At 35.9% G+C, this 27,555-nt stretch overlaps 1 protein-coding gene across 1 annotated transcript; it reads right to left on the reverse strand.

Moving 5' to 3' along the window:
- Nucleotides 1-2,244: 2,244 nt before the first annotated feature.
- On the reverse strand, nucleotides 2,245-26,626 carry LOC306858775 (xylosyl- and glucuronyltransferase LARGE1). The gene is made up of 15 exons (XM_079399491.1): nucleotides 26,152-26,626; nucleotides 23,429-23,613; nucleotides 20,006-20,310; nucleotides 18,970-19,052; nucleotides 17,395-17,518; nucleotides 16,160-16,331; nucleotides 14,858-14,962; nucleotides 14,568-14,680; nucleotides 13,343-13,468; nucleotides 12,987-13,142; nucleotides 12,699-12,862; nucleotides 9,738-10,016; nucleotides 8,733-8,879; nucleotides 8,318-8,513; nucleotides 2,245-5,821 (listed from the first exon to the last, which is right to left on the reverse strand). The coding sequence occupies exons 2-15, from the start codon at nucleotides 23,532-23,534 to the stop codon at nucleotides 5,624-5,626; spliced, it is 2,274 nt and encodes a 757-aa protein (XP_079255617.1). The 5' UTR covers nucleotides 23,535-23,613; nucleotides 26,152-26,626; the 3' UTR covers nucleotides 2,245-5,623.
- Nucleotides 26,627-27,555: the final 929 nt, after the last annotated feature.

Consider the following 27,555-nt stretch of genomic DNA (forward strand, 5'->3'; position numbering starts at 1 on the left):
GTTTTTATCTCAAAATATCTTTAAAAAAACAGTTGAGTATTGCAATAGGGGAGATACAAATATCACTCAACTTAAAATGGTATAATTTTCAGCAGTTTTAAAAGAAGGACAGCAAAGTTTGTCTTGTTGTCAAAGTTTGTCTTGAAACTGTCCAAAAAGTCATGGGGAAAAAATTATGTTAATTATAATTTCATATTAAATAAATAGCACTATATGAAAATAAGTGTCTAACAATGAAGATAAACCTCTCTCTTGCTATATATGCAATATTAATAGGTTTTTTTTCTTTCTTAATTTTTGCTACAGTTCAGTAAAGATGTTTAAAAAAAAAGCAGGGAAAGAATTGATGTAGTTATTGACCCTTTATATTTTCTCAATGATCAGACTTCACACTACATAAATATATGCATTTCCTAAAAAAAAAAAAAAAAAAAAAGACAGGACCCTTTTCTATTCTAACATGACACGGTTCGAAAAGACATGAGTGATTCAGTCAGTGTGGAAGAACTCTGCAGAAAGCCAAGTCCTAATCCCAACTGAACACCTCTGGTGTGACTTTAAATGCAGACTTTGAGCTAAAAACTCATCACCAAACACCAATTCAGTACATTATGCAATGCTTATGCTCACATCAATGAGTGGGATGAACTCTAAAAGTGCTGTTCTTTTTATTTGGTAAAACATATATGTGTTGAAACGGCTAGTAATAAAATGTGACATTCTGTAGTTTTGTCTCATATTCATCTTTTAATCATATTTGCAAATGTCTTGACTCCACAGTCAACAGAGCAATTTTGTCTTTACTGTTCCAATACTTATGGAGGACACTGTATATATAGTCATGTGAAGTCCATGGTTTTCTGTATCAGGAGATAATAAAAAATTATCTTAAAAATAGTCTTAAAATTTGGAAATAAAGCCTCAGATGAACAATATCACATGACATATCACACCGTGTCATTATTTGATTAACAAAAATTAAGTCAAGATGGGTGTATATGTGTGACAAAGTTAGGACACCCTATGATTCAGTTGCCTGTAGATCCACTTTTAGCAGCAATAACTTGAAGTAATAATTTTCTGTATGACTGTATGATATCAGTCTCTCACATCGTTCTGGAAGAATTTTGGCCCACTCTTCTTTACAACGTTGCTCCAGTTTATTGAGGTTTGTGGGTATGTTTATACACGGCTCTCACCACATGATTTCAGTCAGGATGAGCTCTGGACTTTGACTGGTCTTTTGCAACACCTTTATTCTCTTCTTTTCAGCCTTTCTGTTGTAGTAGTGTGCTTGGGATCATTGTCCTGTTGCATCACCCAATCTTGGCCAAGCTTTAGCTGTTGAACGGATGTCCTCACATTTGACTCTAGAATACTTTGAGTCGACATTGAACTCCTCTGTATACCAATGACTGTGAGGTACCCAAGTCCTGTGGCTACAAAACAAGCCCCAAAATCATCAGCCCTCCCACCAGCATGTGTGACTTTTGGTATTAGGTGTTTGTGCTGAAATGCTTGTTAGGTTTTTACCAAACGTGCTGCTGTGCATTATGGCCAAACATCTCCACTTTGGTCTCATCTGTTCAAAGGTCATTGTTCTACAAGACTTATTGTCTGTTCAGATGCAACTTTGCAAACCTAAACCGTGCTTTTTTAGCTTTCCTCTGACAAGTCTTCCAAAACATCCCATATTTGTCACATATTTTTCTAACTGTACTGTCATGAATTTAACATGTTGACTGAGGCCTGTGGAGCCTGCGGTGAAGTTCTTGGGTTGTCTACCATTTCTCTGAACATTACACAATCTGATCTCGGGGTGAATTTTCTGGGATGTCCACTCCTGGGAGTATTGGTGTCTGTTTTGAATGTCTCCCACTTGTGAATAATCTACCTCACTATGGAATGATGGACTTCAAATTGTTTGGAAATCGCCATATTATTCTTCCCAGATTGATGGCAGCAACACTTGCTTCTCTAAGATCATTGCTGATGTCTTAACTCCTTGGCGTTGTGTTAACACACACCTGAAGGCTCCATACCAGCAAACTGCCAAAACATCTGCTTTAAAACAAGGCATTCGATTAGCAGTGTCTGACTCCTACTTACTCTCTTAATTCTTATGTTATGTCTTAAGGGTGCCCTAACTTTGTCACACATGGCTTTTCCATTTTTGGCATTGTTTTTGGTAAATAAACAATGACACTGTGCAATATGTAAAATAAGCAGCAGACAACACAATTTAATTCATAAGCAGTTTTATCAGTGTTATCCTGGACATGTGGCTGTTTATATTCATATTAAACACACACATCAATCAGCTAGTGTGCACATACAGCTCAGCACATCAGTACTCACGTACAACCTCAGAAAATACTGAAAAATAATGACACCACTCCAAAGCAACCATCTCATTGAGTGCTCAGAACATCAGTAGTAACACTGCCACCTATGAAACTTGTATGCACAGAAGGGCAAAAGGCTTCCACATCAGAACATATCAGCACTTTATTTAGTACAGTGACATGGACGGTTTCCAAGTGAATGCAAAACAAACTGGATGGTTGGAACATAGTATCCTTCAGAAGATTTTACTTCAGAAGTGTCACACGTAAATGTTGTCCATTATTAACTTCATCAGCTGGTTTTACTTCTTACGTAGGAGACTGGGGCTAGTTGTCACAGGAAATATTGTAATTTTGGAATACAGGTTGAGCAAGTGAAATCAAAAGTACACTGATATTTGTAGGTTTTTTTTTATGTTTTTTGTATGTATATGTGCATGTCAAAATGGTTTAAGAAGAAAAGCCATTTAACAGCCTAACTGTATATGTCACATATACAGTGTGACAGCACCGGTGAAAATATCTCAATAGCCTTCTCAAGACTTTAAGGTCTAGGTCTATAGAGAAACTGACTTTAAAAATTAACCCACCCTGAGAAATAGTCACTAAAGTTAAAAAAATAATAAAAATTGACAACTAGCCCAGGTCTGTTCTAATGGACCTGTAATCCTTAATACGAGTAGCACACATTCATTGCGTTTTTTTCATATTCTTTTTTTTTTATCTGCTCGTATTAGGCCCACAACTTACTCCAAGCATGTATGTAAACAAACACTTCTTCCAAAAATGATCACAATGCAATTGGTAATGCAATGCAAGTGCGAGTGCGTTCTCAGCTTTGCCACAAGGGGCTCTACAGAACATACGCGTGAACGGTCTATGGTCCGTTCCATCCAATAAAATAACACGAAATAAAGCAGCAGTCCTGTGGGTGAGGTCAGCTTATAAAGATGATCTCACAGGCATACTGTAATGCACACAACACAGACTGTAGCCTATTAAAAGCACTTCATTGATACACACGTACGCTGCCGAGATGCCTGTTGGAGAACGCATCAAGTTCTAAATACTGTGTACAAACATCTTCAAAATATCTGGTTCACAAAACTTCACAATCATAAATGTGATAAACTGCTGAGTGTCAGTATAACATCAGACAGGAAACGTTTTAGAGACGTATGGCATATGAAAACTGATACATAGATGTCTCGGCAACGTTGAGTTTGTGTGCTGTCAGGGTGGCAAAAAAGGCAAAATATCAACAGGAGCCTGAGTCAGACATGTTGTTGGCTGATAGTCTGCATACAAAGTAACTACAAAACACACTCATGACACATTCTGCTACTGCATCAGCATCAACTCCACTATCTTTAACAAATTATGAAAAAAAGAATAAGTCTGTTAATTAAGCCTGTATTTAAGTGCATAAGTCTGTTAGTGTGGTGTGTGATGCCCTCTGATGGAGAATGACAGTCAGTAACACTTAAATAACCATCTCTGTGTTAATGATGTGTTCACTTTGGCCTCTCGTTACGTATTATTGCCAGTCCGATGAATGAAGATCCCTGTTTATTACATTTGTTCACATCTGCATTACGAATGAACACATATCCAACTACTTCACCACACACAACTGTCAACACTGAGAAAAAAACCTTGAATCGAGAGAGAAAGAGAATAAGAGAAATTGCTGTAAACTGTTGGAGCAAATTGTTGACAAAGACAGACAAACAGATATGAACAGACTGTGAGAGCAAGAGAGAGTATAGAAGTATATAAAAAGTATATAAGACAGAGAGATATATTTAGATTGTTCGAAAGTTTGCTAGACAGAGAGATATAAACTGACAGATTGTTAGACAGACAGACAAACATAGCCATTGTTAAACAAATACCATTGTCCAAATACAAATACCAGATAGCCTTGTGGGAAGCATGTCGACATACAGCGCCATTGCGCTACAGGCGTCCCGAGTTCGAATCTCAACTCAAGAACTTTTCCCGATCCCGCCCCCCTCTCTTTCGCACTTTGCTTCCTGTCAGATCTGGGCCAGTTGCATAAAAGGTTAAGACTAGTCTTACAAATTAGTCACCAAATTTTTTTGAATCCAAAAATTGGAATGATTACCTCTTGGTTGACAGCTAGTTGGTCAAACTCATACTTAAGACACATCTTACGTTGTACTTACGTCTTAGCATAGAGGCTAAGTTTATGCAACTGGCACCTGATCTGTCTTATCATAATAAAGGCAAAAATTCCACAAAAAAACCTGATCTTGACAGAGAGATATAGACAGATTGCTTGATAGAGAGACCGTTGAGCTATATTGTTAGAAGGAAAGAGAAGAGACAGAGAGAGATGCAGACAAACAGATGTAAAGAGTTCGATAATGTTAGATAATGAGACAAATAGACATTGTTAAAGATATAGCCAGACAAAATGGAAGACAGATAGACAGATGCTTGGATATAGTTTGTTAGCGATATAGAGAGATAGTGTTAGATAAAGGTATAAACGATGTTAAACAGAAATAGGCAGAAAAACAGGAAGAGAGATATAGATAGATGGTTAGTCTGTTAGACAGGAAGGTGTAGACAGATATAGAAAGATTGTTAGATGGAGATATAAAGATACGGGTAGATAGACAGCGAAACAGACTGTTGATTGTAGAGATGAATAGAAAGATAGAGGGAGATAGAGGCAGAAAAACTAGACATGAGATTGATAAATCGGTAAGCAGCCCAAAAGACAGACTCTTAGAAAGAAAGATACAGACAGACGTATAGCTAGATAGACAAACAGAAAACGAAACAGGCAGAAATATAGACAGATGCTTAAAATAGAGGCAGAGAGAAGCAAAAAGACTGGCAGACACGCAGGCAAACAGTTAGAAAGGCAGAAAGATAGACAGGTTAACAGAAAGACAGACAGATTCAAGGCTTTAATCTGAAGTGCATCAGTGTTGTTGTCCATCATTTATAAGTAACTAACAACAGACCTTATTTATTCTAGAAGTTGCCATTTGCAGGATCTGCTTGCCTTCTCACAAAAGTTCATCAATGACTTCTAATCAGCAGTTTATTTCTCGGCACCTTTGTCAAACACCTCTGATAAACGTCTTATCGGATCCCTGAATGAATGGATGATCACGAGCCGTGCCTCCTGATGACCCTGCAATCTCAGTTTCACTAAACACGTCCATAAAGACGCTGTCACACAGCACTCCTTCATCAGCTCATGGCAGTTATTTTATCGGTTCGCTGAACAATGTGCTCGGCTAGCTGTTGTTATCCACTGTCATATATTTGAGCGCGGCGAAACCGTAGCGCCGAGACATATTCTGCTGAAACTCCTCCTTCAGCGTCTTCAGACAAGCACGGTACTGTTTGTTCGAGCGGAACTTGGTGATGTCAAAACTGGGCGCGTGGGGCATGTGGATCATGTAGGCGTTGGGCAGAACCACAAACTCGTACTCCTGAAAATAACACAACAAAGATCAGTCAATTCCCAGAAAATAAGACCATCAACTAAGCAAAAAGAGATTTAATGCAGCTGTTTTACATCACAAAGCATAAAATATTAATAAAAATGTCATTTATAGTTCAAGACCATGTAATGACTGAAGAATCATTTCAGTCAATTACACTGCGGATTTGTTTAGATATATTAGTGCTGTCAAACGATTAATTGTGATTAATCGCATCCAAAATAAATGTATTTACATGTCTATATATTCATATAATTGATTATAAATAAATATATTTAATATATAAAAATAAATATTTTTCTGAAATATATACATGAATGTGTGTGTATATACACATAATAAATATACACAGTACACACACATATATTATGTGAACAAAAACGTTTATTTTGGATGCGATTAATCGTTTGACAGCACTCATTTTAAGATTCTTTTCTGAGTTGTTCATCCAGTTCAGTTGTTGAGGGAGTCATTAGACTGATAACTCATGAGTTTAAGACTGACTGATTCATGACCATCAAACAATTCACTAAAAATAGTTCTCAATTCACACTCAATTCTGACCGTCATCTCAAATTGCACATAAACACTTACACAAAATATTTTTTGTGTTATAGTAATAGTTCGATCACATTGTAGAGAAGAAAGATGGAAAAAGCATGATTTGACAACATAATTAATTTATCAAACTGCTATCCTGAGTCAAGTAACACACCAAGGTTTTTAGCACACGGAGTAACATTAGAGCTTAAAAAGCCTAGATCCAGATTACTACCATCATAAAAATCACTTGGTCCAAACAATACAACTTCAGTTTTTTCCTCATTTAAGGCTAAAAAAATTTGTGACAGCCATGTCAAATCCTGCAGGCAAGCTAGCAAAACCTCAATGGAATGAAAGGTACAACTGGGTGTCGTCAGCATATAAATGAAATGATACTCCATGTTTAGAAACAAGGATCCCAGAGGCAGCATGTATAAAGAGAAAAGTGATCCCTGCGGCGAGGTGTGCTGCTGATGAAGAATGTTTTCCAATACAAACAGAAAACTTCCTATTGGTTAAATATGACCTAAACCATTTTAAAACTGTACCCTGAATGCCTACATAGCTCTCCAGTCGAGAAATTAAGATTTCATGATCAACCATATCGAATGCTGAACTGAGATCTAAAAGGACCAACAGCATTCCCATTATCAGTGGACAGCATACTGTCATTTGTGACTTTCAATAACGCAGATTCAGTACCATGTCATTTCCTATAACCTGACTGAAACGTTTCATATAGTGAATTACTCTCAGAAAAGACTGTAATTGAGAGAGAACAACCTTTTACAAAATCTTTGAAATAAACGGAAGATTGGAAATCGGCCTAAAATTACTTAGCACAGAAACATCAAGATTGGGCTTCTTCAGCAAAGGAGTGACGGAAGCATGTTTTAGACAGTCAGGGACAGTACCGGTACTCAGACAAATATTGATAAAAGACAAAAGATCAGGCCCTATGATATCTACAATTTGCTTTAAAAAACGTGATGGAATAAGATCATGATGACAGAAGGTGGGTTTTAAATGTGCAATAATATCTTTGCAGGTATGTAAGGAAATGTGATCGAACACACTTCAGGTAACTGAGCGACTAGTTATTTCAGACATGGCATATGCCATTTGCATTGATTGAGGTCTTAACAATTTTGTCTTATTAAGAAAGAAAGACAGAAAGTTTTCACATAGAGAATTGGACACATCAGAAAAAACATTTACAGCAGGGTTTAAAACAGAATCTATAGTTGAAAATATGATCCTAGGACTAATATTTTGCAACAATCTCAGTAAGGAATTTGGATTTAGCTGACTTAACAGCCTTCTGAAAAACAGAAAGAGACTCATTAACTTCTTGTAAATTGAAAAGCATTGTCTGTAAGAAGCAAAAGTGTTTTAACGTTTAACGCCTCTGCAAGTCAATCCCTTCAGTCCTCTCACGTCAAAATGCACCAACATGTTTGTTTAGAACTGAGCTTTTGGAATGTTTTTGCTTGTAAACAGTACTTGATATGTACATATTTCTCACCTGATTCAGATGAGACAAGTTTTTCACTAGAGAATCAAATATTATGGATAGAGGAATCATATTTTACACAGAAGCAACGATTTGAAATTAAAAATGCCTTGATGGATTTATTATAAACACGCAGGTTTTCATTTCACAAGACATTAACTGATGAACTGTAGTCGTGTGTAGTTTTGTAGTCGTGTAGTCACAATCCATACTTGTGGATTATTGTGATGCTATTATCAGCTTTTAGGACTCTCATTCTGATGGCACCCATTCACTGCAGAGGATCCATTAGTGAGCAAGTAATGTAATGCAGAATTTCTCCAAATCTGTTTCGATGACAAAAAAACTCATCTACATCTCGGATTGCCTGAGGGTGAGCAAACTGTCATTTTTGGGTGAACTATTCCTCTAAAGAATATAAGTGTTACCTGAGCGTCCAGCTCCATGATATGAGCTACTTTATTCCACCCAAACCCCACGAAGCGCCGGTCATACTCTGGGCTTTCTCTTCTGACCATAACATATGGCTCAAAGTCGGCCTCCCACTGAACTCGGTATGGTGTTGTAGCAGTTCTCCATTTGGCAAAGTCTGTTGGAGCGTGACCTTTTGTCCAGACATGATATCTGTGGACAAGCAAATTACTTCACTTTATTAAGTCAATATTAACTTTATCAAGCCATTGTGTAAAACTGTAAAGAATTTACTAAATAAATAAAGTTTGTGATTGCTTGGTTAAGTCTGATTTAACAGAATCATGAATGATTCAGTCGCATCTGAGAAAATCTCATCTGCCATTACTTTGGAAATAATTAATTAGAGACTTTTATTCTTAGATTAATCACCTGAATGTGAACAGAGTGCCCATGTCGAGCTGTGACAGGAGCTCTGCTTTTGATTTGGGAAAGGAGAGCCGATAACGCAGCGTTTCAAATGCCGGAACCACAAGAGCCTTTTTAGTGTTCCCCATATCAAGCTGAACAACCGATTTCCTGAGACAGAAACAAGATGGATTACTTGTGGAATGGATTGTAATGGATTGTACTCTTGTTCAAATCACATTCACAACCTAAGAACATTTTGTTGGCACCAAAACTGAAAAACACGCTAATATACAGTATATGGGTTGATATTCTTCTGATTTCAGAGCAAAATGAGTTTTGCAATCAGCTTTCATCAAATACAATAGCATTCGCTTAGTGTCTTACTTAACTTTGTTTGAAGCAAACATGCACTCCAGAGTTTGTTTTCAGTTGCAGAACGGTGTACGATTTTCTCCCCTTAATTTGTTTGTCTCACATCATATTTAACAAAGTGACAATTTAAAAATGTTTTTAAGCACATTATTTAATCAGAGGCAATTTCTCCCTTCTTAATCAGTATTTCATTGTTATATTGTCAAGCTCAGTTGTTGAACACTGTTTGACTATTTTCTTTAAAGAAAAAAAAGCACAATAATGTTAACAATATATACAGGGGAAAAGTATTAATTATCAATAATTAATTAACTGTAATATTAAGTGCAAAAATATGCTTTGTTGAAATAAGTAACATTTTAAAACACTAAATGATTAATAAAAAAGGAAAATTAATCATTCACAAATTGCACATGAGAATGATCCACATCAAGTTGAATACTAAAATGAAATTTTCTTTTGAACAAAACGGTTTAAGAGAACTGTCATGTTTTGTTGAATTATTGTGTGTGATTTATTGTGGAGAACACCAAATGGAGTGATAGTACCAGAATGTACTTAGTTCCTATGAAAATTATATGTATCAGTTGTGATGAGCTGTAACTAAAATTGACCAACATTGTTTTACCATTGTAAATGTAGGTTTTGTCTCACCTGAGGTACTCATAGAGTCCATACATGGGCAAAAAGTCAATATCCGACAGAAACATGTAGGGTGTGTTGACCTGCCCCATAGCAACATTACGCAGTAGGTTAACAGGGTAGAACTGGCCTTCTTTATAGACTATGTGGTATCCCACGTTGCTCCTGCTCATCAGGACCTCAGAGCCCTGAGCGTATCGCAGAAACTGCTGGGCTTCAGCGTCTGAGAGGTAGAGGGCCAGACTGATGGGCCCTTCCCAGTGTTTACAGATGGCCTCTAGCATCTGAAGTCTGGAACAAAGAAACACTCCAGTAACTGACCAAAAACATATAACATATACAACCACACACATTTGGTTCATATCCTTCTGCTTCAATGACAAAAGCTGGTGCTGACGTGAGCGGTTTTGGAGCTTATAATGGATATATTTTTCTTATTTGTCAGCATATCATTCCTACGTACCTTATGGTGTTTACATAGTAAAAAAAAAAAAAAAACTATTCATAACTTTACGTTTATTTCACATAATGTAAATTCTCTTATATTTTAAAGTGTGGTTCATTATGATGCAGCATATTAACTTTGTGTGGCAAGTTAATCTGTATACCAATAAATAAGTTTATAGAGCATATTGTCATGCGTATCTCATCAGTAAAGCCGGTTCCGTGATTAACAGTAAATCTCCATCACCTGCTTTCAACTGGAGCGGCATTTAATAAACAGAGTCGTAGTTCACTGACAAGCTACACAATATCATGTTCATTATCGAAGGCGATTCATTCTGCGATAATGAACGCGATATTGCGTAGCTTGTGAACTACGACTCTCTGTGTATTAAATGCCACTCCATTTGAAAGCAGGTGATGGAGATTTACCACTAATCACGGAACCGGCTTTACTGACGAGATGAGCATGATAATCACATTCGATATATCGCCCAGCCCTAATAGAGCATTCATATTTTTATTTATAGTCAAAAAATAACTAAACAAATATATAAAATACTATATATAAAATATAAAAAAATATATAAAATCACTACAGATTTTTCAGACCTGATTATACCCTAATATTTCCAGGTTATCTCAAAACTGTGGAAAAGTATACACAACAATTTGACATACTAAATTGACTGCAATTCAGTCCCTCAGAGCCACACTTTCATTCAAGTCAAACTTAATGCCCTTGAGTGCTATAACTTGGCTATCAAAGAGGCTATGCCCTCAAAGATGACAATGAATTGTATCCCACAGTGTCGACAAGGATGATAACCCTTTGCCACTGGCACTGACTGGTGCGTAGGTTATCTGGGATTCTGGAGTAGACAACACATGCCTGACTAAACAGCCAACACTCATTACACTGATCGCAAAAGCTGTGAAGCTTTGACTCAATACATTTGAATCAGGTTTATTTCCAGAAGCAATTTGCCATTACATGTCATCAGTGTGATTAATGATGACAAAGCAGCTTATTTTAAATGAGTTCAGCCCAAAGTGTGAATGCCGCTCAGTATGATCAAAGTAGATTATAGGATACAGTGTGGTTCATTTAGCAGCAAACTAATCTCAGTGTTGTTAATTTACAACATTAACACAGCCACTGTTACAGTTGCATGTTGATTCATTTTAAATAATATTCAATTTCCTTTGCAGCAAAAAACTGTAGGACTGATTAATGATGAACCATTTTGGGCCATATCTATGAAGTACCTAGTGACATTTGTCATTAAGGACAATTGAAAGCATTCAAAATCTTCAAAACACTTCAGTATAGGGATCAATTCTCACTATTAACTAGTTGCTTATTAACGTGCCTATTACTAACATATTGGCTGTTTATTAGTACTTTTATAGCAAATATTCTTCATGACCATATTCTACATCCCTAATCCTACCCAACACCTAAACTTAACAACTACTTTACTAACTATTAACAAAAGTCGTAGTTAAAGGTTTATTAATAGTGAGAATTGCACCTTAAAATAAAGAGTGACCAAACAGTCAATTAAAACACCTAGATTATTTATTATTAAATTAGCAGTCATGTTAGACAATACAGAACCCTTAACGTGAAACCCTCTTTCACATGTGAACAAGAAAAGTTCACACAAAAATAAAATTAAAAAAGCACTTTACATAGACTTTTTTAGCACAGCAAATGTCACGTATGGTGCTCCCTCTATATAGACTTTAAAATTAGTTTATTTATTATTTTATATAAAATGTATTTATTAAGAACTATTCTCTGTCCAGTTGTATTTTTGGTCACACTTTATTTTAAGGTCCAATGGTATTAACAAACCATTTACTATGACTTTTGCCTCAATAAACTCCTAATTTGATCGTATTAATAGTTAGTAAGGTGTTGTTAAGTTAAGGATTAGGGATGTAGAATATAGTCATGCAGAATATGTGCTTTATAAGTACTAATAAACAACCAATATGTTAATAATAGGCATGCTAATAAGCAACTAGTTAGTAGTGAGAATTGGTCCCTAAAATGTTAAAGGTTTTTTTTGTACCATAGCAGTACACAGTATAACTGTCAATTATGATATACCATGATATGCCAGAAAATCAGTGTACCGCTTCAACCCTGAGTGTTAACATGACTGTGTAAAGCTCCCTGTAAATCCAATTTTTATAACTACAGTTGCCATGATAACAAAAACCCTTAAATCCACTGTAAAATCATGATTTATACAGCTTTAATAAATAACTTTTAAATAGCGAATTACTATGTGCTTTTATAAAATTATTATACTTTAAAATACTCAAATTTTCTTTAAACACTGAAATTACTTTGTTAATCAACATTATACCACAAATGCTGTCGATTGAGCTTAACTTGTATAAACACAAATATTCTCTAAGCCTCTTTTTAGCATCGTGTATTAAATATCTGTCGGTGAGGTGATTTGTGCGCTATTAGTGTCTTTAAAGAAAGTAAATGTAAGTATGTTTTCCTACCTGTCCATAGACAGCTGGGCCACCAGTGTCACATCAGTGTTATCTAAGGCTGGTTCGTACTCGTAGTGCAGGAAATAGACATGTGTGCGGTGGACTGTGAAGCGCTCTCGACGAAACTCATAACATGGGTCATCTTCATCCAGCTCAGACAGGGTCTTTTGGAGCTGCAGGGATATTAAGAAAACAAGTGTTTTTCCGTCATGCTGCCTGAACAAAGGAATCATTGCAGACCTCTGCAACAATAAAAGTAGCAGTTGGCAACATGAAGCACAGTGAGGTGAAACTCACATTCTCTGAGTTGTGGTCTGTTTCGCTGGGACAGCCAAAGAGCTCTCTCCTCAGCAGATTCCCATCATACTCCAGGAATGTAAGATAGAGATTCCTGAAGAACTCCACGTGTTTGTTCTTTACTCGCAATTTCTTCGGAGAGTTCCAGTGAATCACCTGCACAATCAGATGCAGAAGTTCACAACTGTAGACCATGCTTGACCTCTATCTCAAACTGAACTGCTTGTGTTTCTTTATGTAGAAGAAACATTTCTACATTAAACACACATGCATATACAAGTTGTTTGTCCTGGCAGTTAATCATAAAATTGTTGTTTGTCAGATTTTTGTTTTTGACAGCTCCACGCTGATGTCACCTTGAGGTCGGACACATCTTTGTAGCACTTTTCGGAGCGGGTGTGATCCGACAGCTGAACATTCCAATAGCAGGGCAGCTGGTGCACCAGGAAAGGGTTCTGCTTGATCACAGCATTGAAGATGTCCTGCAGGCACAAAGTTATTCTAAATAATTCATAAAACAGATTCTACGACTGCTAGTATTAATTCTTTTATCAGAAATGTTCTTAATTTTCTAAGTCACCTTGATAAAATGTTCCTGATTATTTACCCACAAATCTTTGCTGACAATCAAATGCAGACAAACAACTTTCACTGTGATATGAGGTTCCTACATAAAATTATTTACATTAAAACACATTTCAACATATTTTCATGTTTGGTAAGTATCGTGGGTTTAGCTTAGCAACTTAACATCAAACTCAACTGAAATCAACACAGCAGAGAAACTATGTAGGATGTACCATATACCAATGTCCCTTGCAAATTCTGCCATTAATTACTCACCCTCATGTCGTTCCAAACCCGTAACACCTTCGTTCATCTTCGGAACACAAATTAAGATATTTTGGATGCATTCCGAGAACTCTCTGACCCTCCATCGACAGCAGGGATATTACCACAATCAAGGCACAGAAACGTAGCAAGGACATCGGTAAAATAATCCATGTGACATCAGTGATTCAACCGGAATTTTACAAAGCTATGAGAATACATTTTGTGTGCAAAGAAAACAATAATAGCATTATTTATTCAACATTTCTTCTCCCCGAGTTACCGTCTTCCGCCATTTTGGAGAGAACCCCAGAACATAATCAGCGTTGTTTACGTTCAGTAGACAGAGCGCACATGCTGAGCACAAACAATGCTGATTACGTTGATTAGTTCTGGGGTACTCTCCAAAATGGCGGAAGACAGTAACTCTGGGAGAAGAAATGTTGAATAAATTATGCTATTATTGTTTTCTTATTGTTTTGCGCACAAAAAGTATTCTCACAGCTTCGTAAAATTACAGTTGAACCCCTGATGTCACATGGACTATTTTACCGATGTCCTTGCTACATTTCTGTGCCTTGATCGTGGTAGTATCTTGCTGTTCCCAAGATGAACGAAGGTCTTATGGGTTTAGAATGACATGAGGGTGAGTAATTAAGGATTTTCATTTTTGGGTGAACTAATACTTTAAATTGTTAATAATATCCAAGTAGACAGCAGGGCAGATTAAAAAAGAGCTCATGTGTTTACCTGATCAGCGAGTGATGTAGACAGCATGCTCATGAGCTCTCTCTCTGCCGTCAGCCGCCACATCTGCTCCCACTTCAGCTTCCTCAAACGATCCAACAACAGCAGAATCACACCTTCAACACACACACACAACATCATTTGTTGGCCATTACACCAATTCACACTTATACCATAGTGTCCAGTTCAAAATCACAAAAACATAATTAAACTCATCATGAATTTTAGTATATATTCTAAAACTGATCTTCCCTTTCAGGCAAGTTAGATAATTAGAAACCTGGCTGGCGTACCGGTATTAAAGCCTCTGCCCAGCGCTGGCCATGGCCGATGGTTCTTCCACAGGTTCCCCAGGTACCAATCACTCTGATTCTCCACCAAACCAAGAACCTGCTGACCTTAAATGCACAAACACCCCACAGTGATATTAATGTATCTGTATTTAATGATCGGTAGCATTTAAGCTATGGTGAACTATGGACAAAAATCTGTGTAGTTCATTTAAAGCTCTCACATCTATTTTGGAAAGGAAATCTTTTTTTGCAAATGTACTCTTTTGTTGGATTCATATGACTTCAATGATATTTTCAACACCATTTTCTTGATACTGCTGCCAAGTATCAAGTAAAAAAGTAAGTTTCCTTACACACTGAATTAGAGCTGCACGATTCAGGACAGATTGAGCATCACGATTTTTCTTCTCAAACAGAGATCACGATTCGCCCACGATTCTGACCTAAACAAAATCATGTATAATGTACTATCTACTACAAATATATTACTTTCAAAAGATGACTTGCTCTATGGTAACGGTCTGCTCTCTGTGTAAACGCAGCACCGCAAACGTAGATTTGAACATTCTGGTATGATTTTTTCAAAGGTTTAATAGACACGGTCGAATCGTTGTCATTTAAAAACGGGATCGCATGGGTGTTTAAATCGAGATTGCGATCTTTAAATGATTAATTGTGCAGCTCTACCTTGAATACATGTGAGTGTATACATCCAAAAATGGTAAAAAGTAGTTTGGGGAGTCGCATCACATGACATGAAGAACAGAACAAATGGTCAATAAGACAAGGACATCTCTAGCTTTCCTAGCATCTGTCCTTCAAGACACAATAATCAAATGTATTCAACAAGACTAGAGTGTTTTGTTGTTTCTAAGCAACAGGATTTCATGTCAAAGGCTGGTACAGGTTGCACACCCGTATCTGGTTGGTGATGTGTATATGCGCAAATCACGGGCCATTTCTCTGTTGATAAAAGCTTCAGGCATGAGATCAAATGTAGTTAGTCACAAAGGCTGGTTCATTACTGAAATCATTGACGTCTTTGACTGTGGTTGCTGCGGTCAGTGTCTGGTGGAATAATCTGTGACATTATTGATCTGAGCTGCAAACACATATGCCTCATTGAACATTAATGATTGTCACGTCTGACAAAACGTTGTCTTAAGGCAAGTATTTCTGTGGGACTCACAGTTTTTAATGGGAATATTCTGAAAGTTCTTGCATTATTTAATTCACAACATTTGTGAAGTACAAATGACAAATATACTTAATCATTTCAATTGAATGTTAAGTCAAAAATACCCTTGAACTTGTGGAAGATGACCCACAGCTCAGCGATGTCAGTGGCAAAGGTGATGTCAGTATCCAAGACGATGACCTTCTGTAGATCAGAGGGCAGTGTCTTGGTCAGCACCAGCTTCATTAGGCCGTAGATGCCAGAATAATGCTTGTTAGGGATCCAAGACACCTCAGACTGAAAAACACAAACAGTGCAAATATAAAAAAAATTAATGAAATCAAAAACTTCAAGACAGCACTAAAGAAAAAAAGCAGGAAACAAATAATCATAAAGGAACACCAATGTATGTAACATCACAGCCCTACAGAGGGTAAAACGTAGGTTCTGGAAGTAAAAATTAGATTTCTTTTTTTAAGTCTGAAATTATTTTTGGAATAATTGTACAATTAGCAATTATTAACAGTTTTGAATTTATGATTGGTGATATTGGTAGTATTGAAAGAAGGGGTAGGCAAAGAGTTCTTTGTATTAAAAAAAAAATTATATACTTAGGACAAAAAAATATAAAAATAGCTGAATCCTCAGCGAAGAACCACCATAATCCTGCAGAGTAATCTACCAATTAAAGAAATTACCCTGGAAAACAGAAATGGAAAAAGAAATCTCTGTATTCCCATGAGGCACAGTGGATAATTTAGTGAAATCAGGCTCTTTAAACTTTCAAATTACTTTATATTTGCACACAAATTTAAATTTCAACTACAATTGTCTAGAAGTCAATAGTTTCATGCTTGTTATATTTGTTTATTTTTACCAGCATCTATGGCTATGTTTATAGGGAAAAAAACAAGTTGTAACAATAGTAATGAAAAACAACAAGATTTTTAAAAAAATAAAATAGGTTATTATTGGTGAAACATTTTTTGAAACATTCATTAGAGAGCTAAAAACGTTGCCTAGTGGCATTTAAAGAAGTAGTACATTCCAACAAAATAAGCTTTATAGACAGCAGGGTCTGACAAAAATGACTTTTTTTTTTATACATTACCTTTCAATAAAAACAAATGAGTAAGTCTGATATGACCAACTTGGCAACTAGTATAATATAACAGATTGTTATGACTATATAATATGCAATGATTCAAGTGATAAGGAGTTATTCATTCATAAACACTGCTTTAACGCAGTAAATTATTCATTTCAGAATCTACATAGAAAATTCATAGAGAAAAATACTTTCATCATCAATTCTGCTGAAAACGTGAGCTCTACTGAGCAAAGCAGTAGCTGCACAAACCTTCAGCTCATCAGCATCATAAAAGTTGACGTGAACAGCCGGCACCATCCAGGTGTGGAAGAGATCAGCCAGGATCTTCCGAGCGATGGAGTCCGTGATGAAATGGAAGTGGAGTGGGTTACGTCTGACACACAGAGAGAACAAACATTTCCTGTCTTTTAATATTGACTAGTTCACCCCAAAAAATGTAAACTCTGATATCATTTACTCATTGTTTTTTTTTTTATTATATATTAAAAAAACAGGATATTCTGAAATTCAACTTCTATGCCAAGAAGGTCATTAGTTTGAAATAGCATTAGGAATAAAAGATATCAATGTCATTACTTTTAGCCTTACAAATCAAGATGAGTGTAATACTGGCACCACAATAAAGCCATAAGAGCATAATAAAGTTATTTGACTGCATGTGATAAAACAGTGAAAAGTAATTTTATACACTACATTACAGGAGGGTGTATAAGCAGAGAGCAATATCAGTCAAGCTGATGATGAGAACTGATTCTAGCTTTACTACTTTTACATTGTATTGTAGAACGAAAGAATGGTCATTTCAGTCTGGTCAATAAGACACTCGAGCTCTGTTCAAAAACTTACTGAGCTATGTTGTATATATACACCTTTATAATGTAGCATCCTAGTTGATTACAAGAGCGAGTAGTAATGATATTTATCCTTGCAGACTTAAGAATGTAATGGGAAATCATTTTTATATTTCATAGTTCACCCCCCCCCCCCCCAAAAAAAAACATTCTGCTGTTAATTACTCACCCTCATGTCGTTCCAAACCCGTAAGACCTTTGTTCATCTTCGGAACACACAAAGAAAACAACTTTGTGCTCATTGAATAAAGTCGTTATTTTTGTTGTCTTTGCACACAAAACATATTCTCGTAGCTTCATAAAATTACGGTTGAACCACTGATTTTAACAATGTTCTTAATACGTTTCTGGGCCTTGAACGTTTCAGTTCCGTTGCTGTTTATGGAGGGTCAGAAAGCTCTAGGATTTCATCCAAAAATATCTTAATTTGTTTTCTGAAGATGAACAAAGGTCTTACAGGTTTGGAACGACATGAGGGTGAGCAATTAATGACAGATTTGACATTTTTGGGTGAACTATCCCTTTAAAAAATGGCTTTTTTATGTGAGTTTCTGAACTTGATGTTGATTGCACTCCATTTATGATTTGTTTGTCCATTTTTTAAATACCAAGGACTACAATGGAAATAAGCCTATGGCTTTTTGTGTACATTATCCTCAACAGTTTTTGAAATGTGTATGAATTAGTCTTTATGGGTTTGTTTGTATTATGTTTTAAAGGGGACCTATTATGCAAAAATCACTTTTATAAACTGTTTGAACACAGTTGTGTGGCCACAATGTGTGAAAACAACCAGCCTATAATGTTAAAAATCCACCAACTAATTTTTTTATAAAACCAATAAATCATGAACAATCATGGCATAATAGGTCTCCTTTAAGTTCAGTCAAATAAAACAAACAAACAAATAATGCTCAATGTAGGGAGCAGTGAATATTCTATGAATGTGGACAGACACAGACTCTAAATTTACCTGTGAAACAGAACTGACTTGACCAGTGTGACAACATCTCTGCTCGCATTGTACCCCGCACACACAATGGCAATATGAATGGTCTGTAATGAGAAAGACAAGTAGTATAACCTTTACCATTTTACATAACAATTCTGACTTTTTTTCCACGCAAATGCAAGTTTATATCTCCTAGTTCGGACTTTATAACTCAACAATAGAGAGTTTGTCAATTCTGAGGAAAAAAAGCCAGAAGTGTGGAATATAAACTCATGACTGTGAGCTGAGGGGAAAAGAGAGAATGAAGAGTTGATTTTTCTCATCAGAAATCTCGGAATTGGGAGAATAAAGTCAGAATTTTGAAATACAAACTCAAATTTACCTTGTTTATTATTTTATTCTATGGCTTCCATAGACTTCTACTTGAATTATTGATTCTACTTGGTCATTTTCTGCCACCAGATAGGCTCCGCCCACACAAAACCTCATCACTGTTTGCAAACACTGAATTGGTCTATTGATGCAATCATTGTTGGCGCCACGAGTGGGCCTAAGGAGGCCTGGCATGGCCACTTCGGCCCCTGTGTTCCCTCACCTTGCCGATTTCTACCAAGGGGGGAACCACACCGGGAGGTGATTTCTACCAAGGCCCCCTCTAGAAATGCAAATGCCCCCAGTTTGTGTGGGCTGGCGCCAACTCTGTGTGCAATGCATACATTTCAGTTCACAATTTCTGATACTACGATTTTATCAAATAAAATTTTTGTTAAATTCATGAAGTAGGGAAATGCCAATGAACAGAAACTATGTTTTCTGAAAATAAAAAAATAAGAGTATATTGCTATACAGTTTCCAGGGTCTTCTCAATTGTTGCTAGGGTGCTATTATGCAGTTGAAGAATGTTCTGTATGTTATCTAGGGTGTTGTCTGATCACTTAGTTAAGTCTCATCACATCTCTCCTCAACAAAACATATGATTCGAGGAATCTGAGTCAGGGTTAGGGTCTTGATAATGTGTAAATCTGTTCAGTGTAAAGTCTTGATTCAGCATACTAACCTCACATTTGTTCACCACAGGCTGAGGCACACAGTCCGAGCTGTTGCCTGAAGCTGCTCCTTTTTTAGCCTCACTATCACCTGTACCCTCTTCTGTGGAATGGGTGTGTAACTGGTTGCCTTGGCGACTGTTGCTATGATGGCTGCTATGGGTTGGAACCCTGGGCGACAGGCTAATCTCTCTCCGCAGCGCTTGGTTATGTTCCTCCACATCTCGCAGCCGCAGCTCCAAATCCTGATGCTCACCGGCTGCTCCAATCAGCACAGATGACTGCGGATCCAGCGGCGACAGAGGCAGCAGTTTGACTGAGGGGGAAACACAGAGACAGTTGAGGATCATTGAAATTCATTAATACAAAATCTCAGTTGTCAATTGGTCTTTCCCACATATTGAATAGCACAAGGGAAAGAAAGTAAATATACCCAATTTTTTGGAACAACATGAAATAATATGATTTCAGTAACTCACAAACGTTTGGACTTTATTTTAAAATATCACGGTATATTATTTCACAAGTCAAGTTTTCTTTATTTCTATAGTGCTTGAGATTGTTTCAAAGCATCTTCACAGCATTAAACTGGAAAGTAACAGAATCAATTATGCAAACTTCAAATATGAGGGAAATCTGAATCCTGTAATTAAGCAGCTAACAAGACAACAATATCATTATTTAGATCCAGTCAGTTCAGTGTTGATTAACAAATATCAATAGGTTTTGGCGCATCATACCATATGTGATTTTACAATCATAATTCACAGTATGACAAAAAAAAATGTGTATGGTGCAAAACCCAATAAACTCAACTCACACCACAATCAAAACTGCAACATAACAGAATCCCCTATAAGTGTGAAAATTTAAAATCAGTCAACACTAACAGATCTCTCACTATATTAATCTTGTGTGATAATATACAAACATTTATCTTCAATATTTACACAACTAATACAGTCCAAAGCAACACATAACATTCTCTCTCCCTGCGGACATTTGTTCATTTTGCCTATAGATTATTAGGTTTATCTATGCAACTCACTCAGAAGTTGTTAAAGTTAAATATGAAGAATATTCAAAGAGAATGAGCAACTATGAGCAATAATTGTAGTTCTTGAAACAGATCAGTGTAACCACTATATTCTCAAATATCTTTATTAAAATGTACCAAAAAACTAAGGATCTCTTAAAAGTATAATTTGTTAGTCAAATGCTAATTTCTTTTTGTGAAATTAAGTAAATTTTGAACTAAATTAACTGTTGGATTTATTTTAGTAAGTTCAACTCAAACAAGCACTTAAGTTATATTGAGATATTTAATTAAGGCAGTACAGATTTTTATTATTGTGATATTTACCGTTGCACTGAATTATTTTTTGATTGTATTTGATATTTTAGAGGTTGCTTGCTTGTATGATGTTTAAAAGGTTTAAAATATGTGCTGATAACGTGTTTGCTTACCAGCAGCAAAACTATATGCAACCAAATTACATTTATTACATTTGTCTTTAAAAAGGTTATTCAGCCCAAACTGTTTTTACAGGTACGATATAAGAATGTACAGCAAGAACACTCAAGAATGACCCTAGAGAAACAATCTACAATACATTATTTGAGCTGTTCAACATCAGTGAGCATGAATCAGAGGCATAATAATTAATTCACAGTAAATAAAGTGACAGCAAACTGAGCAAAGACATTAAACTTTCAGCCAAAAGTCATTAAAAGCCACTGGAGTAAATCATCAATATTAGACAGGCTAGAATGACTCCATTCAGCACACTGTGTAAAAATGCTTCAATGGCCCTAGAGTACTTTACCAACTAGAAAGGTACAAGACTAGTGGAATGGACATGAATATGTTTCTATCACTACATTTTGCAGCACATTACACAAAACATTGGCCATGTTTAACGGTTGGTGTAAGGATAAAAAATGAGCATGTTTACACACTCATTCGCCAACCAATTAGGCGTAAGCCAAAAGGACATGGTCATGTAAACGTGTTAAGTTTATTTCATGTTAAATTGTTACTGTGTTAAGTCATAAACGGTTTAAGCATAATCTGACTGACAGCTAGATTTTTGCTCAGTATCCAGATTTCGTAAGGCATGTAAACACTTTAATCTGTTTTTGAAGGAGAAGTGGTAAAGTGATGTAAACTACAAACCTAAGAAGAGAATAAATCTGTAAGTCTGTCAGTTTCCTTCCAATATTTTTAAATACTCTGTAGATTTTAATGCTTTAATATGACAATTCACAATGAATGTAAAACGCAGATACATAGAAGATTTCAATAAACTGACTGTTGGTAGCTAGCAACATTTTGGTGTGCAAAACATGCTCAATGTGAAATGACATTTTATAATTGTTAAAATGTTCTTCGATGTGTAAATGTATTGTTTTAACAATAAAGGTATTGTTTCAGAAGTTCCAAATATAACCAGAATTTCAGTCGCAAATACGATACAGAGACAAAATTGCAACTTAAGATAAGATTAAGATTCATCCATTATTTATGCACATTAGTGCCTGTTAATCTATATAGTGTATAAAAAAAATTGTCTATCAAGTCTACAAACTTAGTCTGGTTTCATTAATATCATCAATTTGCAACTTTGACACAGTTACTGAACTGAATCAACACTGAACTGACTCGAGCCGAATAACGTCACTACTCTCTTCACTGAATTGATCTCGTTTTATAATTGATGAACTTGATACACAGTTATTGAACTAAACTGAATCAACACGGAACTGACTGGAGCTACATAATGACACTATTGCCTTTTTAGAGCCTTATTTAAAGCAGAATTTGGATCTGTCTTATATTTGACCTTCACTGATATCAAAATGTGTACACTATGTTATTATGGTAATACAACAGTCAGTAGGACTATTCTAAGACATTGAAAGAATGAGCCAATGCAATGGTGGAAATTGCATCATATACATTTATGCTCAGAAAAGTAAATGGTGTTAGAGAGAAGAGGATGAGTTCTGGATGCATAAAACAGGTGAGGATTGGAATGAATAGATAGTGATTTGTTTTATCTTGTATCTCACTTGTACAGTGTGCCTAGAAACCCTGTAACCCTTACGACTGCATTGTTGCATGCAGGTATACAACAATGCACCCACAACTGACAAAGATCTGACCTTGGTTTAATTAAGTTAACATTTTTTATAAACATTATGTGCAAGAAGGAGCACATGTACCTATATTGTGTTCAATAATATATTGTTTCTGAATAGAACTTATTACGTTTATGTAGAATTGTGTAGAATAGTCTCATTATTTTTTTTCCTTCCATCTAATGTAACTATCTACCAAAAATGTACCAAAAGGTTTCATTTATGTTATATTTGAATCAAATCATTTAAGTATGAGACCTCAGAAAATGCATCTGTGATGTACGGTGTCATACCTGTGAAATTTGCAGATGACAGATAGAGCCAGGTGAGGGCTGGGATAAAGATCAGGGCGAGGGAGGCAGCCACAAACTTCCTGCGCCCGCGACACATTCCCAGCATCCTCTGCAGCCAGAGGGTGTCTGATCAGAGACCTCTATGTGGGCATCAGCTGTTTGGACAGGGGGTGCATGGCACTGCTCTGTAAGAATACAAAAAAATAAGTGTTAGCGATAGCACAAATATGTTCATAACAAAATACTCATCTACCAGAACACATAAAACTTTGTATAAATGTCACCAAAATGAATTCAAGCATTGCCAGCCCAAACAGTTTCAAACAGCCTTTTGCTTTGAATTCAAAAGATTCATAATGTGAAGCTGTTTGGTCGAGCCATTTTAAGACAGTAAGTGTACATGTTGTTTGGGACAGGGCCCAGGTTCCTAATTAAAGAGAAAATAATCAAACAAAGCAGAAAATTAACTACATTTTGACACAGTTACTGTGATAAAAAGCAATTTACACTACACTCTCAGAAATAAAGTTACAAAAGCTGTCACTGGGGCGATTCTTTTTTATAGGGTACACTTTTGTACCTATTAAGTTCTAATGTGTATACTTTAAGTACTAATATGTTCCTTTAAGGTACCAAAATGGACCCTTTCGGTACAAACATGTACCTTTTAAAAAAGGTACAGTCCCAGTGACAGTTTCTGTATCTTCTGAGAGTGTACCTAAATTCAGAAAAATCTTCTGAGAGTGTACCTAAATTCAAACCAAAAACCTTTCAGTCAGCAAAGATCTGAAACCACTACACAACCTCAACATTAAAGTGCCCCTATTATGGATTTTTGAAAATTACCTTTCATGCAGTGTGTAACAGAGCTCGAAGTGAATGAAAACATCCTGCAAAGTTTTAAATCTGAAAGTGCACCATGTATAAAGTTATTGTCTCTCAAAAGAAAGAGAAAGAAGAGTTTTTAAAATGAATCCCAAGCCGTTTCATGTTGACATCAACATGAAACATTAGTATATTGCCCACTCACTTGTTGGTCTTTTCGCATTGGTCTGAATGAAAATGCAACTTCATTCTTTGCCACTAGGTGCCACTTTTGGAGTGGTAAAATAGTGGCTTTCCCGGTAACGCTGTACACAAAGCAGCACTGCGCTCACAAACACTGCTTTATCAGGCATTGCAGGCAAGATGAAATGAAAATGAAATCGACCGATTGTACCCATCACCGCAGATTAGTGTCACGCAAAGGAGGGGTTTGAAAAAAATGAATCGTTTGAGCGAACCGTTTGAGAGTCCTTGAGCAAGTAAGGTAAAAATAAATACATATTATAAGACAATGAAAGTGTTTTTTGACCTTGCAAGCATGTCAACCTGTTGTTGGGGACTCCCAAAACCAAAATATGAACCTTTCATTACCCATAATAGGGGCACTTTAATTAACTACTACTATGTGTGTTCAGATTTCTTACTGCAGTGCTAAAGAATAGGCTGAAACATTCATCATGAGGTTAGTTTTTCAGCAGCTGCTGTGTCAGCACTAAAGACAACATTCAAGCTGTGGAAACGCAAAGCATCATACTGTATGATCATGCTGCTGAGACTAAATCTGTTCAAAATCTTCATAAACCCTGCTTATGAACTAAAAATACTGGTACTTTCTTCCATTATACCAATAATAAACACCAGATATTCCTGCCTACAGGACAGTTTTGTAACATTACTGAGCTGCTTTAACAGAAAACTGTGATGAATTCACCCTTTAACTTTATTATTAACCTTCATTTTAAAAACAGTGCTATAAAGATAAAGTCTGCTTTGCGTTTTGAGTTAGGGTTAATCTTTGTCCCTAATATTTTCATGCAAAAGTTAAACACTGATCTTCAATCAAACACACAAAGTCTGAATAGATTTCCATTTCCAAATTCAATCTAGAAAAATTGTATAGCCTAATAATTAGAAGGAAGACCTTTTATAAAACAGTACAAATATGTATATACTCAATTAGTAAAGCAATCATTTAAAAAAATAATAATAATAAAACCAAAGCCTCAGTATATTGAAAGTTTGAAGAGCCATTCACTCCAAAAAATAATAAAAAATTACACTTACAGTGACAACATCACAGTGAGTAAACTATGATAAATCACTGTAAATAAAAAAAAAAAGGAAGCAATCACTATTTCAAATGACTGATTTTGATCACTTAAGAACTACCATGATACCCACAAAGTCTACTACAAATTACAATAGTAACTATAGCAAAATGCCACAAATACTACTAATGCAGTAAAACTGTGGTAAATTAGTAGCACTTAAAAAAATTGTTTAAATGGGCTGACTGAACCCACACAATTATTGTTTCCTGGTAAACAAACACTGTTTATAAACTATTTCAATATTGTGCAAAAACAATACACAAATTAAAATGTCGCAGGTAACGTACAATAAAGAAATTAGCCGTAGCAAGATAAAGGAGTCGGCCATTTTATTACAAAAATGTTTAAAATGTATTTTCCTCACATAATGAGTGGTGATTTGAGATGTAATGATTATGCTTAAGGTTTAGGGGAAATGACGAGGGTGAGAAGTGTTTAAAAAGAGTTTTTAAGAATGAGTCCCCGAGAGCCATAGTGGCATGAAGAAACAACCATTCATATATTATAATTTACAGGGGATTTTGGTTGCAAATTGTAGGACTGTTATATCAATGCATGCCGTCTCACCTGTGATGTTGAATCACTTGTGACTGAACGAGTCCTTTATTGTCACTAAAATAAACCATAAAATAACAGACAAACAGATGATCTCCAGTATCCGCGCGATATGTGCATGAATGAAGAACTAACGCCTTTAATGCCAATCGTCTTCACAAATCCAGTCAGAATCACCGTGAGAGACACCACAGATATGTCAGTGTCTCAAGACGCGTTTGTGTTCATTTCAGATGCGAGATCAGCGCGTAAAATGCTGGATTTGATTGATGAGGTTTATCTTTAGTCAAGATCTGCGGGAAATATCGTCTCCTGTTTCCCTGCACGCTAGTTGTACATTGCATTCTGCCAAACGCGCCGTTTATTCGATCGTTTTTGTGATATCGATGCGTATAATATGAACACTGCGGCCTCTAGTCCACACAACACTCCCTGTTTGTTTCCCAGCCTTCTCCAGTTCTCATTCCCAACATATCCTCCAATCACTGCCTCAATCCGCAATCCACAATCCAGTCCAGGCGAATGTTTTCACTACGACCTGGAAAAACTGGACTGGATTCAGTAAAGCGCACTATTCTGCTTAGTTCTTTGGTATACTGGGCAGGCTACACCTACAGGTTAAATGAGCTAAGCTAAACGGTTTTGTGTGTGTGTGTGTGACAGATTTGTTTGTATACCCCTTGCAGTTTTGTCTTTCATGCTTTTAGCCACCCTTAGCCATATGACTATAGATGATTGAGACCTGGGTGTTCATCTACAATAAAAACATTTCATGATAGTTCCACAGTAAATGTCATTTATACTATTTAAAAGAAGATATGATTTAAAAACAAACATGATTGTAGATAATCATTGTATAAATGACTTGAACTAAATAAAACTGTATGACTATTAGATAACAAACTAATTACACCTTTATTACAAAGACTTCATGAACTGCAACATAAAGGGATTGCGAGCATGTCATAGAAGAAGGAGTAAGTTGTGTCATAAATGAGTGGAAAATGTGTTTATTTTTGTCAGTTTCATGCATATAAATGCGATATGTAAATAAAAATTTTTGCCCACCTATTAATTTTTTGAGAGACAAAAAATGAATAGGTGGGCAAAGTAGCAATAAAGCCTGGACTTTCCCCCCCCTAAATCTTTTATTAAGACATGATTTCATGAACCTTGCAATTATTCAATAATCCAGCGATTATTAAATTTGAATAAATCTGAATTTGAATTGATGCTCATTTTTAAAATATGTTAACATAAACACTTAAAACACAGAGGGCAGGAAAGTTTGTTTTAAACTGGTCTTAGATTGTTCACTAAAAAAAAAAATTATTTTTTATTCATGCATGCAAATACTTCCTTTGGATACAATTTACAGAAGAAAAATACTTGTTTTCTTTTAATTTTTGTTTCTTC

This window comes from Barbus barbus (assembly GCF_936440315.1).
Source record: "Barbus barbus genome assembly, chromosome: 39".
In the NCBI taxonomy this organism is placed as follows: domain Eukaryota; kingdom Metazoa; phylum Chordata; class Actinopteri; order Cypriniformes; family Cyprinidae; genus Barbus; species Barbus barbus.

Bases quoted from the DNA above. Each gene is read 5' to 3' on its own strand.
- LOC306858775 (XM_079399491.1), bottom strand. From the start codon at position 23,534: ATGCTGGGAATGTGTCGCGGGCGCAGGAAGTTTGTGGCTGCCTCCCTC. The intron at 20,311-23,428 runs GTATGACACCGT...TTTCCCCCTCAG, and splicing joins GTCATCTGCAAATTTCACAG to TCAAACTGCTGCCTCTGTCG. The intron at 14,681-14,857 runs GTACGCCAGCCA...TGTGTGTTGAAG, and splicing joins GGGCAGAGGCTTTAATACCG to GTGTGATTCTGCTGTTGTTG.